The sequence below is a fragment of the Zalophus californianus genome, chromosome 2, assembly GCF_009762305.2.
Source record: "Zalophus californianus isolate mZalCal1 chromosome 2, mZalCal1.pri.v2, whole genome shotgun sequence".
Taxonomy (NCBI): Eukaryota; Metazoa; Chordata; class Mammalia; order Carnivora; family Otariidae; genus Zalophus; species Zalophus californianus.
Genome location: NC_045596.1, coordinates 56,165,010 through 56,180,035, shown reverse-complemented (window position 1 = coordinate 56,180,035; position 15,026 = coordinate 56,165,010). Strand labels below are relative to the sequence as shown.

General features: G+C 36.2%; 1 protein-coding gene across 1 annotated transcript; it reads right to left on the bottom strand.

The window, feature by feature from the left end:
• Positions 1–1,107: 1,107 nt before the first annotated feature.
• Positions 1,108–14,468, bottom strand: AMTN (amelotin). Its single transcript, XM_027600101.1, has 7 exons — positions 14,415–14,468; positions 12,297–12,383; positions 10,478–10,543; positions 9,492–9,581; positions 5,321–5,356; positions 4,003–4,029; positions 1,108–1,449 (listed from the first exon to the last, which is right to left on the bottom strand). The coding sequence occupies exons 1-7, from the start codon at positions 14,466–14,468 to the stop codon at positions 1,108–1,110; spliced, it is 702 nt and encodes a 233-aa protein (XP_027455902.1).
• Positions 14,469–15,026: the final 558 nt, after the last annotated feature.

Below are 15,026 nucleotides of genomic sequence, written 5' to 3'. Positions count from 1 at the left end.
ATAGAAAATTAAAGTTGTGGCTCTTATGGGAGAGAGTGCGTAATTAGTTGGTTGTGAGGAAATAGGAAATTATCCTTATATTGCTGAATATCCACTTCATGACTGCAGTTCTCCATACTCCAAAGCAAGTCCTCCATTAGCATGATTTAAGTGTCCCAAGGGAATGCAGTTTCTGAAAGGGTCCACCGTTCTATGCCCAAAAGAAGAGAAAGGGTCAGTTTCAAAATACGTTTAATATATATATCTTCCAGGTCCATGGTGGCATAGGGTTACATTTCAAAGACAAATTTATCCATTTAATTATTTTTTTTCAGAAGTCATTATTCTCTAGGAAGAGTATGTTTTCTGAAATTTCAAGAACATTAGGTAAACTAAGAGATTCTTCTGATACTCTCTAGTGTGTCTTCATCTATTCCATGATATGATCAGTGAAGAAGATTCGCATGTATCACCACATATGTGGTGCCTTAGTTGAAAAAATTTGAAACAGCTTACTGAATTCCTGGAAGAAAATAAAATATTTTTAAGAAGTAGGTAAAAGCATATTGGATTTAAGCATTTTTACTTGAGATCAAATTACTTTTCTGGAGCAAAAGTATCAATATCAAATCATTCTTTTGTTATTTCCAAGGACATTTGATTCTAGACATCCCTGCATGTTAAATGATTATCTCTGCATTTTGGTGCTTAAAGAGTTTAGTTTTGCAACATTTCATAAGTCCCATCTCAAGAGAATGGCACGCGTGCTCACCTACGTGCTAACTCCCATCTATGACTAGTGGCTGCAACACTATGTTAAGAAGGTGTTGCTGATCATCCATGATCAGTGAGTGGATAAGAGTATGATGATTGATTTAATTGTGTCTGCTGTGGGCCTGTATATGTTTGGGGGTCAGAGGAAGATGAGGAAGGGAGAGCACAGTCTGTTTTCAAAGACTTCCAGATCCAACTTAAGATAGAAAATATGTTATGCCAGCAATTAAATGTCTCCTTCCTGGGTTGGTAAGGTAGGATTGGTGGCCCAGTAAAAATATTCCCTCACATTGCAGGAATCAATTGTGAATGTTAGGTAAAGGGGATCCTTGATTTTATTAGGATCTGTATTGGTCAAGGCAAGACAAAGAACTCTGTTTCCACTCTGCAGATGACTTTCCTGAGGCATTTTCCTGGCTCAGAGAATTTACCATTTGGAGGCCCAGTGGAGGTTTCCCGGGTGGTGTGCATGCCCCTTTGGATGCCTGCAGGGGCGGTCACACCAAAGTCATCGTCTGTGTCGCTGGGAGTTGGGGAGAAGCCCTCTGGAGTTCCCTGGATGGCAGGATTCACTCCTGCTTGCCCTGCAGGGAGAATTCCATTCCGGGCATCTGGATTAGCTGGACTGGGGGGCAGGAGGGCTCCCGGGAGCAGTGGCTGAAAAATGAGGCCTGTGAAGATTTGTGGGGCCACCGGCTGGAAGGAGGAAAGGAAAAGGCAAACAAAGTCAAAAGGACACATTTGAATGCTGGTCAATCAGCCTCTCCTCCTTTGAGGCCAGCAACTTGGGGCAGGAATGGCAGGATGGAAAGGGCAGAGTCAGAGAAAATAATAAAGACTGGGCATTCCTCAGAAGAAATGCCTCCCTCTTCTGAGCAAGCCTGATGCTAGTTTCATGACTACAATTCGATGCTGTATTTTATTTCCCTCAGAAAGGGTAAGTCGCAATCATGGGAGAAGGAATAATGAATAATTTGTTCATCTTGTGTGTATTTGGAGATAGAACTAAGGCAGGAAATCCATACAATTATGCTGGGCTATCTCCCTGCTATTGACCTAAATTATAGTCTCTCATTTGCCCAGAATTTTTTAAAGTAATTAAAGACACTAAAAATTAATGGAAAAATTAGTCAATCAACCTTCATCTCATGATTTGCATCTCTTCAAGTTTCTTTTTATTTATTTTTTTTGAAGGCATTGGAATATTCAGTCAGAAATACTTTTCTTGTCAATTCAGCAACTTGTATATTCCTTGAGGTTACTCAATGAACTTCTCTGTGTAGGTCTGTCAATGATTTGCATACTGGAAATAAATGTTGTTGCTGCCTACGTTTATTTTTTTTCTGGAAAAAATTACTGTAAGAAGTTCCTCTTAAGAAGAAATAATTTAGTATAAACTGGATTTGGAGAAAGTTCAGACAGGGACTTGTTCTCTGAAACCCCTCAGTTCTCATAATGTTGACATAGAATAAAAAGGGTTAAGGGCTCATAATTAAGATACAAGTCAGTTTCTTTGAGCATAGTTCCTAATTGTTAGTTTGTATAAAACCGCCTGAGAAGTTTGTTTAAAAGGTAATTCCCAGGCTCCACTGTTGGAGAGATTCTGATTGAGCTGATCTAGGGCAGGATCCAGAAATCTGCATTTTTTTATCAGCACCCTGAGTTGTCTTGATTTGGTGGTCCAAGACTGAAGTTTGGGAAACACTGTCTTAGATTTACCAGGTACCAAAGCCAGAATTAGACTTACGCCAGAAGAGAGACAGGAGTGGAATATAGATATTTTCAAGCAAGGGGTCATGGTATTCATAGATTTGAAACAAAAAGGTGGTAATGCCCATCATTAAAAAATAAGACACAAAGAATAGACTGTAAATTACCAAGTTCATTCTGTACAGTAGGGTAAATACTATTTCATGAAGTGTGTGTGTGTGTGTGTGTGTGTGTGTGTGTGTGTGTGTGTGTATGTTAGCTGCATGAAAAATACAGCTGTTACTTAAAAAAAATTTGAAAACCACTGGTATAGCAGATAGAAAAATGACTTTCGATTTGAATCTACTATTTCTTGACCTTGGGGCCTAAGTAGCTTAAGTTCTCTGAGCCTCAGTTTCGTTATCTGTAAAGTTGGGTTAAAAATCTGTGCTTTGTGATGGATACTAAGGAGGGCATGTGTTGTGATCAGCACTGGGTATTATATGCAACTAATGAATCATTGAACACTACATCAAAAACTAATGATGTACTATACAGTGGCTAACTGCACATAATAAAAAAAAATAAAAAAGCCATCATTAAAGAGGAAAAAATATTTGTTTTGCTTAAAAAAAAATCTGTGCTTTGTGGGGTACCTGGCAGACTCAGTCCATAGAGCATGCAACTCTTGATCTTGGAGTCATGAGTTCAAGCCCCACGTTGGGCATAGTTTACTTAAAAGAAAATCTGTAGTTTGTAATTTGATGAGGATTAAGGGCAATGTATGTAAAAGATCTACCAAGGTGCCCGTTACACAAAATTGGCTTAATAACTGGTAGATGTGGGTGTTCATGTACTATTGTTGCAAAACAGCCCCATTGATTTTATTTGTGAACAATCTAGTGAATCTCTACCTTTTTCATAATAGAAAGATTTAAAAGAAAACCTGTCTTCCAAGATATTGCCTCGACTCTTAACTTCAGCGTCATGTTTAGATACCACATTAATTCAAGTCATTGTTTCCTAAAAGTGACTTATGGGGCAATTTATAGAAGTGTCTAAAGATGAATTTTATTTAGGTTCAGCCCTCTAGTTATTCATGTGTACGGGGAAGAGTCCATGCATCACTGTAAGATGCTAGAAAAATAACATTTTCCTATAAAAATTAAAAATTTAAGCCAAGAAAATTAATCTTTCCTGCAACAAATACCAGTATGTATATTATTCTATATTGAATGCTTTTTAATAATTTATAATCCTAGATTTTAATCATATAAAGTTTAAAAATATGCATTGAATTTCTGGATAGAACTGAATCTAATATTAATATATGAGAAAAAAAAGCTAAGTAAAATTAATGGAAAAGTAGCTGGAGAAGAAGAGTGAAATCCTCAGTTAGACAAAAGTATCTTGATGCAAGGATCTATAAAAAATGTTCCGTTTACAGTAGTATGCACCAGGTTTAGGGGTTGTGGTCAAGAGAGATTGTGTGGGGACAGAAAGCAGGACTATGATAGTAGTGAGAAGAATTTGAAATGCTAGTAATTATTATTTTTTTACCAATTCCTCTGAGCTAAGGATAGCACCCTAAAAGGAAAATAATAACACGTTATTAGACAAATTTTAATATATAGAGACAAGATATATATAACATAATTTAAAAACTTAAAATACTTGTAAAATTTGTAAAGAGAGATTTTAAATTTTCGACAATATTTTAACTGCCTTTATGACTTGTTTCACATAATTTAAGTCAGCATGTGATATTGGACTGCTAATACCTAATATCTGAGTGATGTGAAGCCTTCTGCATTTTAAAAGTTATACATTTTTCTATTACTAAGTAATACATGCACATTGGAAGAAACTTGGAAAATGCAGAAAGCAACAAAGGAAAAAAATACCATTCCATCATACAGTTTGATGGATTTTCTTCCAGATGTTTTTCACACTTTTGTTTTTTACATAATGGAAGCTATTCATATAATTTATATAAGTCATTTATATAATTTGGGTCTTACTTTTTCTTCTAATATTACACCCACAGTCATTTAAACTTACTAGTGACAAATACAACTAAATGTACTTTTGGAATGGTTACAAAGTATTTGTTTTTACATTGCACCATCTACTCAATCTTATTTTCCTTTTGTTTAAATTTAACTTGCACCTGATTTTTTTCTCTACCACAAATATTATTATTTTGAGGAATGTATTTGTAAATAGACCTTTGCTATATTTCACATTATTTCACTGGGATGTGTTCCCAGCTGTGGAATTAAGAATTGATACGAACTTTATATCTCATTCTGCTTCAGAAGTAAAAGCTACTACCTGATGCATGTCATATATGACCTTGACCCTTGGTAATTTTATCAATGACCTCAAGTATTACCTTTCGCAAAGGCAAATAGGGAGAGAGGAAAGTATTTGTATCATTTTTAGGGAAAAGATACATGGTTAATAAATAAATTTGAGATTAAAAAAGAAATCCCCCAAATCATTAATCATTAGATCAGTCCCATTAATTTATTTTTTTCTTAGCTGTATGCTTTAGAGGATTTACCCTTGACATTTACTAACTGTGTGATTATAACTGAATAACTGTATCTCCAATTACTCCTCTTCAAATTATAAATAAAAATATTATCTTCAAAGGTTGCTTTGAATACTGAGATAGTATATAACAAATAATAAAATACCTAGAACAGTGCCTGGTGTGTAGTAAATGCTCAATAAGGGCCCACTCATAATTATCAGTGTTCATACAGTGCCAAGTAAATAGGAAACTTGGCAACTATCTGGTAAATTGAAGCAGGATGACATATTTCACACTATGATGATTTAAAATAAAAATCACATTACAAAATAATCTTACATGGGCTCCAAGGTGTGCTACAATAACTGGTAACATCTAAAAAGAATGAAAAATTCAATTAAAATATATTCAGAGGTAAGTTCTAGCAGATGATACAAATACTGAGATTTTCTTAAAAGTATATGATATTCATTGAAGAAGTATTTCTTACCAGTGTATCGGCTATAGTCATAGACAGAAACCCATAGAGTTGCTTGGGAATTGGAACTCATCCAATTTGTAAAAAGCCGACTTAGACCCAGAGAGATTTAGAAACTTTAGTCCAAGGCAACACATTCATGAGGTAGAAGTTACTGAATAGGATGGACAAAAAATAATTTTGGCCTCAAGCTATCTCCAAACTGAAAGTTATTACAAGTAATAATAATAGTAAAATGCATGTTTCTTTCATATGGCATCTCAGAAGACTCATTAAAGATGGATTTTTAAAACACAAAGATTTATCAAAGCATATATGTTTAGTCTCATAATGGTTACCTGGATATTTTGCTGTTAAAATAGAGCACTGGTAGAAACTTATGGATGATATTCTATCATTTTGATACTGGCAGAGTTCTTAGAAATAAGTGAGAAATAATTTACTGGTCACTGATAACCACTTAAATGTTATAAAGTTTTAGTTGAAAAGATTTGGGTGGGGTGTTGGCATGTGCTAGTACTCTAAGAACTAACCTAGAGTTTGTCCAAGAGAACTAGTGTTTTAAAGTTTATTTTTATTTCTATAGACATTCACATAGTGTCATGAAAGTGATCAAAATGGGAATTCTAACACTAACCAACCCAAAAGATGTGAAAGTCTTATGAAACAGACTCTTAACTTTGTTATTTCCCAAGATAGTTTGTTCAGTAATACCCATAATGCCAAAAGGTACATACATTTAAGTATATATATTTAAGAAAAAAGCCTTACTGTCAGTCAGATCCTTGGCTACTGACAATAAAAAGAAGAAATTTTCAGAATGGTGATTGGAAAGTAGGGTGAAGGGAAGGGGCACTCAGGATTTGGAAAAAAAGCATAACTGAGATTTCTTCTTTAAAGGCCATTTCGAAGGAACAAAAAGATACAAATAGGAAACCACAGATGTGTAAATAAAAAGTGTAATTAAAGATAATTTAGTTTTTCACCAATGTAACAGTAAGGAGAAAAATTTTTTATTAGTTTTTAGTAGAGAAATTGTTTGAAATAAAAATAGCTAACACTGAGTGTTTACTGTGTGGTAGGTCCTGTTCTAAGTGTTTTTTGTTTATTTGCTCATTTAATCCTTATAACAGCCCTAGAGGTTGGTTCTACTTTAATCCCTATTTTAAATCATGAGGAAAATGAGCCACGGAGTGGTGAAGCAACTTGATCACACACATAGTAACCAGAGAGCTGGGATTTGACCAGAGTTTCGTGGTTCTAGAGTTTACCCTTAACCACCTTGGCCTTGCTTTGATAGATGAGAGCTGTGGACGGGTGCCCAGGTTTCTGGCAGAGGATATAGGCCACTCTGCATAGGGAGACACAAGATTGGAGGGCTGGGGCTGCACAGGAGGTCAAAGAGGTGTTGGCATATCCTGGAGACATTGAAGAATCCCTACTGAGAATGGGGATTGATTTACATTAGTGCATACTGGGGAGCGTGCAATATCAAACTCTCTCTGCTCAAACTTCATTGACTTCTATAGTGCCTACTAATGCCTTTGACTCCAGTGGATATTCTTTTTTTTTTTTTTTAAGATTTTATTTATTCACTTGAGAGAGAGAGAGAGAGAGAGAGAGAGCACATGCAGGGGGAGAGGCAGAGGGAGAGGGAGAAGCAGACCCCCTGCTGAGCTGGGAGCCTGACATGGGGCTCGATCCCAGGACCTGGAGTTCATGACCTGAGCCGAAAGCATACGCTTAACCATCTGAGCCACTCAGGTGCACCATCTTTCTCTTTCTTTCTTTCTTTCTTTTTTTTTTTTAAGATTTTATCTATTTATTTGAGAGTGAGAGAGAGTGACAGAGAGAGCACGAGTGGGGTGAGGAGCTGAGGGAGAAGCAGACTCCCCACGAGCAGGGAGCTTGATGCAGGGATCCCAGGACTCTGGGATCATGACCTGAGCCAAAGACAGACGCTTAACCAACTGAGCCACCAAGGCACCCTTCCAGTGGATGTTCTTTGGTGAATATGAAGATGTACTAAATTGGGCTTCAAGGTTAGAGCAGGGCAACAATTGAAACTGAAGCTGGGAAGGTAGCATATGGATTATATCAGGGTCATGTGTTAAAGAAATTCTCATTTTATTTGCCTGTATCTCTAGTCTTTTTCAGAGGATTACTTTTATTATTAAGATATAAATAAGCAGCAAATACTTGGAGTGAAGGCTCTAATATATCTGTAAAAAATAAACACTGACTGATAGACAATTAAGTATACATCTCAATATTAAAAAACATAAAAATTAGTTATGTCACAGAATTTCATAAATATGGATAAATGAAGCAGTAGAGGGTTTCTTGTGTTGTTATTTTGGACAAATGAAAGTACAGAGAAAAGTATTAGTTGCATATGATATAGAATTTAAACTGAGCAGCTTCAAATTGTTTTGTCAATTAAAGTCAACTTTGATTATAATTACTGATTAAGACAAGCTTGCTCTTATTAAGACCTGGAGGTGTCCATGGTGGTAGGAAGATGGTAAGAATATATTGGTTCATTGCTGTATTTATGTTTCATAATTTTGGAATGTGTATTAAAAGTCTTACACTTTTGTATGCCTTTGGACCCTGTTCCTAAGAACAGGTCCTAAGGAAATAATCATTGATATGGTCAAAGACTTAGTTAAAGGATGTTCACTGTAATAGTGTTTACAGAAGCAAAAATTTTGATTAAAAAACCCCAATTTTTGCAATATGATAGAATACTAAGCAATCAATAGAAACAATTTTATAGGTGAATATTTCAAAATACAAAGACCATTCAAAATACATTAAGTGAAAAAATTAGATTATAGAACATTAGACATAGTAAGAACATATTTTCTTTAAAAAATATACTTACATGTGTAGGTAGAAAAAGGACTGGAAGGACATACCCTAGAATGCTGACCATGTTTAGTTCTGGGGGGTAGGGTTATGGGTGAGTTTTATGTTTCTTTTTGCTTTTCTATATTTTCTTAATTCTCTATAATTAACACACAATACATGTAATACATAAAACAGCTTCTACAAAAAATTAGACCTTATGTGGGAATGATAGGGGCTGAGTTCATGTGTTAGAGGGAATAAGTGATCTATAAACAACTTAGTCTAGCTGTAAAGAGATCATTGTGTTTTTCTCCAAGTCATTAAGCTATTCAGAGAACTTTCAAGAAGGTAAAACTTGAGCTTTGTCTGTAGTTAAGATGCAACACTTCTGATCGGAGTGATGCCCTACGCATATCATTTAAATCCTAGTGGGAGAGGGTTTTTCGGGGTTTTTCCTGAAAGCACGTAATGATGGGAAGGGAGAAGGAACTAGAGAGTTGTTGGGGACTTGAGAAGAGGCACGAAGCAAGTGCACAGAAAAGGAGATTAGATTTGCTGGAAATAAACTTTATCCATCTCTCAATTTTTTCTTTGGGATGATTCTGGTCACCCAGAAAGTCTTCTATAGAAAATAGCAAGGTAGAAAAGAATCCTGCTACCTCTCGATTTCCCCCCTTATATTCTTTACTTTTTAATCTTCCCCAGCACCTCACATTTTCCTATTACCTGTTACAAATGTACTCTAGAGAGGTTATGGGGTGGCATGTTCAGTTTTCTTGGTGAGTTTTCATCAAGGACCAAATTACCAAAGATGCTCTATGTTCAGTTGAACATTCCTCTGTAAATTTCTGGGTAAGACTTTTTTTTAAAGATTTATTTATTTATTTTAGAGAGAGAGAGAGAGAGAGAGAGAGAGAAGGGGGGAGCGGCAGAGGGAGAGGGAGAGAATCCCAGCAGACTCCCCGCTGAGCATGAAGTCATATGTGGGCTCCATGCCAGGATCCCCAAAACATGACCTGAACAGAAACCAAGAGTCTGACATTCAACCCACTGAGCCACTCAGGTCCCCTTCTATGTAAAACTTTTAAGAACCTTAAAAAAGTTCTTTCCTTCCCTTTAGGCTTCTACTTGATAGAAAATGCTCCCCAATGTTGAACTGAACTCCCATCTTGAGCTTACTTGGGGTTGCAGCTGCTGTTGTGTGTTCAGTCCCCCCAAGTTCAGTGGGAGGGTCTGGGTACCAGGTGCCATCCCTGCAGCAGGATTTAGCTATAGGGCAACAAAAAAGATTGTCATTGTGTTGTTTCATGTTGAACATTCAAGAAACTAAAATGTGTTTACCAAATGTAAAATATCTTTAAAGGGAGGATTTTCTATGCAAATATAAACATTTGCTATGCACACATAAAAAAAAAGTATGTGATATACTATTGCATTAAGAATTAGGTATAGAGATGAAGTTCAGGGACTTATTTAGTCTACTAGTACAACCATAAAGTCCAGGACTAACTTTTGCCATATGAACCCGTTCTTTTGAGGATTACTTGGATGATTTTATCCTCACTTTCCCATTTTGACTATAATAACTATGGTTCTTGAGATTTTTTTGATAGCTTTCTTATAAAGAAATTAATTTCTTCATAGGCTTCCCCATAAAAATGGTGAGGGTCACAATGAAATATCTAGTCTGAATACAGTCTAATACTATGTTTAAATATGACTACCTTGATCAGGAAAGGAATTTATTATGTTTCTTCTCCCAAACAGAGTAAACTATACAGATAGTCCATGAGAAGAATGAAGATTTTTCTACCCCTTCTAGTTTGCTCCAGTTGGGGTGATGATAGTGGTCATAGTGTTTGTGTGGGTGTGTGGACATTGTAGGGGCAGTGAGGAAAATATGTTGGAGGAATGTGCAGAAGAGCTTGAAGAAGAGGTAAGAAGAACTAAAGCAGTTTAAGACATGAGAATTTGATTAATTCCCTTAGAAGCCCTTTTGTTAAGAAAAATTTTTATGATGTACTGAATAGATCCTATGCTCTGACTCTTCTGTGTTCCCTTTCAACTTATCTACAATGAATATGTGTGTGTGTATTTGTGGATACACTCAACATTAGGTATTGTATTTAACAGTGGATATTAAAATGATATAAAAGAGTACTTACCAGCTGCAGATCTGACCCCAGTGCGAACATCTGTGTCAGTGGTATTAGACTTAAAGAGGGAAATACCTGTAGGGGCATTGAAATTCAAGTGAGACCAGAGTTTGTCTGTTTCCACCATGCTGTCAGTGGCAGATACCCTTAAGTGTCTGTATTCCCATCACAGGGGGATTTAGGATGATGGTAAATGGAATTGAAGTTTTGGGGCCTCTCACCAGCAATGACCCTTCTTTGGCCCCCAGTGGCATCCTGGCAATGTGTTGAGTTTAAAAATGTGTAATTGGCTCTTACTTCTTATCTCATAATAAATTATCCACAATGAGATACCACCTCACACCTGTCAGAAGAGCTAAAAGTAACAACCTAGGAAACAACAGATGTTGGTGAGGATGTTGAGAAAGGGGAACTTTCTTACACTGTTGGTAGGAATGCAAACTGGTGCAGCCACCATGGGAAACAGTATGGAGGTTCCTCAAAAAGTTAAAAATAGAGCTACCCTATGACCCAGCAATTGCACTACTAGGTATTTACCCAAAGGATATAAACATAGTCATTTGATGGGGCACATGCACCCCAATGTTTATAACAGCAAAGTCCACAATAGCCAAACTATGGAAAGAGCCTAGATGTCCATCGACAGATGAACGGATAAAGAAGATGTGGTATATATACAATGGCATACTACTCAGCCATCAAAAAATGAAATCTTAAAACCATTTGTAACAACGTGGATGAAACTAGAGGGTATTATGTTAAATTAAATAAGTCAATTAGAGAAAGACAAATATCATATAACTTCACTCATATGTATAATTTAAAAAACAAAACAGATGAACATAGGGGAAGGGAGGAAAAAATAAAATAAGACTAAATCAGAGAGGGAGACAAACCACAAGAGACTCTTAAACTGAGAAACAAACTGAGGGTTGCTGGAGGGCAAGTGGGTAGGGGGGATGGGGGTAATTGGGTGATGGCCATAAAGGATGACGTAATGACACTGGGTGTTATATGCAACTGATGAATCACTAAACTCTACCTCTGAAACTAATAATATACCATATGTTAATTAATTGATTTTAAATAAAATAAAATAATAAATTATATACTTTAGTACTTAATTTTACGTATCTAAATTTGTCTTCCTTTTCTTAAACAGCATCCTCAAATTGTATAATCTTCAGGTTCCTTAAGGAGTGAGATGGGGTCCTGTCTTGAGTGCTCTCTAATGTCCGTAAACTAAAAAGAGAACTTTAGACTTTGGTGTTATTGTACTACTTCACAAACTCTAGATGTAGGTAAAGAGGGATCCTTTAGAGCAGAGCAAGTGATGGAGTGGGAAGAAGTGGGTAGTCAAGAGACAATACAGTTTTCAGAAGTTTTTACATAAACAAATTTTACAATAACATCAGCTCATCAGTAACAATGGAACTTAAGAAAATTATAAGGAAATCCAGTTATTTTTATAGAGATATCTTAAACCCTGCTAGCTCTGGCAGATACCACATGTGACTATGTCACAGTAGTGCAAGGGCATTGATGACCAAGCTTTGTCATTAGATGTAGCTCTTGCTTTTCAGGTTTTACTATTGGTTGCTAAACCAAATTATTGTTGAGACAAAAAGAAAAAGAATGAAGATGGCTTGCTTTTCCTGCTCAACATTTTCAAAAAGTGTTTTGGTTCTTTTTTGTTGTTCTTGTTCCGAAGAGAAAGTCTTTTTCCCTTGTTCAACCATAAGACTATGTAAATCTTGATTTTAAATTCACTAGTCTTCCCATGTTTCCTTTGTTGATCTGCAAATGTTCCCTATTGTAGGACTCTCACCTGATTTGGCTGCTGCTGGTTTAGTAGTGTTGCCTGATGTGGAGCCGGTTTTGTTGGAGGAAGTCCCAAAGCAAGGTTGAACTGCGTCTGTGATAACAAATATTAGATTAGGCAGGGATGGGTCTGAGGTTTTGTATCCATTTATTTCCAGGATGTAACAAGCTGTCCCAAATGCAGAAATGTCTGCCTTTAGGCTCTGTGTGTTTCTGGAGTAGTTTTAACTCCCTGGGAAGTTTCTTGTGTGACAGGAGATGGAATTGTAGAGTGGAAAAATGCCAGAGCAGAGGCGTGTGGTGGGGAGGGGTTTAGGGTGGGGCTGGGCACATGGACCTCAGGTAGTAGTTCCTAGGATTCCTTCTCTTCTCTGTAACTGCCTTCCTCCTTTTTCAGGACATGAAATACATCATCTGCACCTTAGCTCTGTAAACATTTGCTTTTTTCCCCCATGCCTGAAGGTAAGTTGCCATAACTTCTACTGCATTTTCATGAAGCTTCCTGCTTCTGCCTTGTGCCTGACAGGTTATTTCCCGTAATGGAAATTCAATCTCCTTCCCAGCCTGGGTATTTTCCTAGTGTATTAAGAATATTTGAATTCTAGGGGTGAAATTATCCTTGACATCCATATCATCTATCTAATTATCATTGATTCATTTTTTATGCCTTTATGATGATTCAATAAATTCACTTACAAATAATAAAAAATACCTTGTCCATGTGTCCTGAGTTTTCATTTATTAAATATCACTACTATACCTTGTAGACATGTCAGTGTCACACCCTGCATCCCCTGCTCCACTAACTCTCCAGCTGCTTTCACATCATTGGCTATTAGCAACCTGCTTTAACCTGTATGCCACTCCTCAGTCAACCTTGAATGATTGCTGTGTGCCCAGAAAGTTTTACTTATTTTGAGTTTTCACAAATTGTGTGGTAATTTAAATACACTAAAGACACCCTATTTAGAAGAAACTTTTGGTAAATTTGTTTGAAGTAAAAAAATCCATGTTTTACAAAAGAATTACTAATTTACCTTGTTTCAAAAATAAATTTTGGCAGACAACTTCTTTAAAGAAGGACATAAGTATATTTGGAGTGAAATAAGGAGATTGCTTCTATCCCCTCCCTATAAGATCACCCTGTTCATCTTCATAGAACTAAGCATAGTTATAATTTATAATTTAACATTTCTTTAAAAAATCTTTATTGTATCTACAATCCTTGCAAACACCATGAAGGATCATGTCTTTTTCTTCCCCGCTCACCATCGTATTTTCAGCACTAGCATAGTATCTGGTACATAGAGATTTCAGTAAGTATTTGTTGATTGTATGGATGACTATAGATGTGTCAAGGGAGTTCAACTAAGAATGGTCTCTTTTTGTTCTTCTATTTCATAGAAAATTCCTTCTAATTTTTTCTCTATGTCAAATGTCATCTCAGATGGTCAAAGGGAAGTCCACTTAGAGAGGCAAACCACCCACATCTATGTCTATAAAATATTGGAGGACAATTGGAGTATGTATTCGAACACTAGTACTCCTTTCTTTCAAACATGTTATATGTGAACATAGTTTTCAATGTTCTAAGTAAAAAAGTTGGCCACTTTGTAATATCCTCTTGCTGTTGTGCACTTCGATCACCTTTTAAAGTTTATATAGTCATACAATTTGGTAGCATTTTTAGGGTTTACATAGTCTACATGTTTCATGCTTCCAGTTAGGAAAGTCAGAAAATGTAGTTTACCTCTTTAGTCATGAGAAAATAATCATTTGCCAAGAAAATCTTAAATTCTTCTTGGAAAGTAAAACAATTATCCACTTTGAGTAGATATAATTTAAGGCATTCCTTTTCCCCCCTGGTTTCTACCCCACTGTTCTGCCAAAATAATTGAAATTCTATCATGTTAGAGTGGATGCTTTTTAAAAATCTAAGTATGTTGAAATATGTACTGACACCTTATTAGTTTGTCATTTTTCACCTTGGAAAATAAAAACAGAAAACTAAGGGGATGGGTCACAGGACAGAGCAGTGTTGATGGAGTGCAGGAAGAAAGTTATATCTACAAGCAGAGGGTGCTGCTGAGGCTGGTTGGTAATAAAATAAACATATTGCACTTACCGGTAATGACTGAGTTGATCCTAGAAGATAAAGTAGTAGAATCATAGTCTTCATGTCTCAAAATGCTACCTATAATAACAAAATAGTGTCACTCTTTCACTCTATTTTTTTCCCTTTCAGAGAAGATATTTTTTAAGAAGTTCTGTTTGAAATATGGCCAATTAATGTTACCTTTCTCTCCACTTGGCTAAATGTATGGGTGAAATGATATTCAAAGTCCGGTTGATCGCGCCAGTGTATGTAGTGAATAATTTTACCCTTTGATGAGTTGTAAGTTTGTAGAAGGAATTTAAACTCAATTCCAGGAGGCTGGCAACTGAGAGGCCAATCAGGGCTTAGCTGTCTGTGAAATCATTTGGTTTCTTTCATTTCCCAACATTTCATTAGGTGAGTTATTAGCTGCAGACATCATATTACCCAATGTCTACCATTTGAATAGAGGGTATTTCAGGAAGACATACCCTGTGCAATTAAAAAAAGGTGCAGACAATAAAAAAATTACAATCCTCTTTCACCTCCTCTCTTTCCCAAATGACTTCCCAGATGTATCTGTTTTGTCCTGTTTCCATGAACATATAAATCAAACATCAGAATGTACAGCTTTGTGTATAG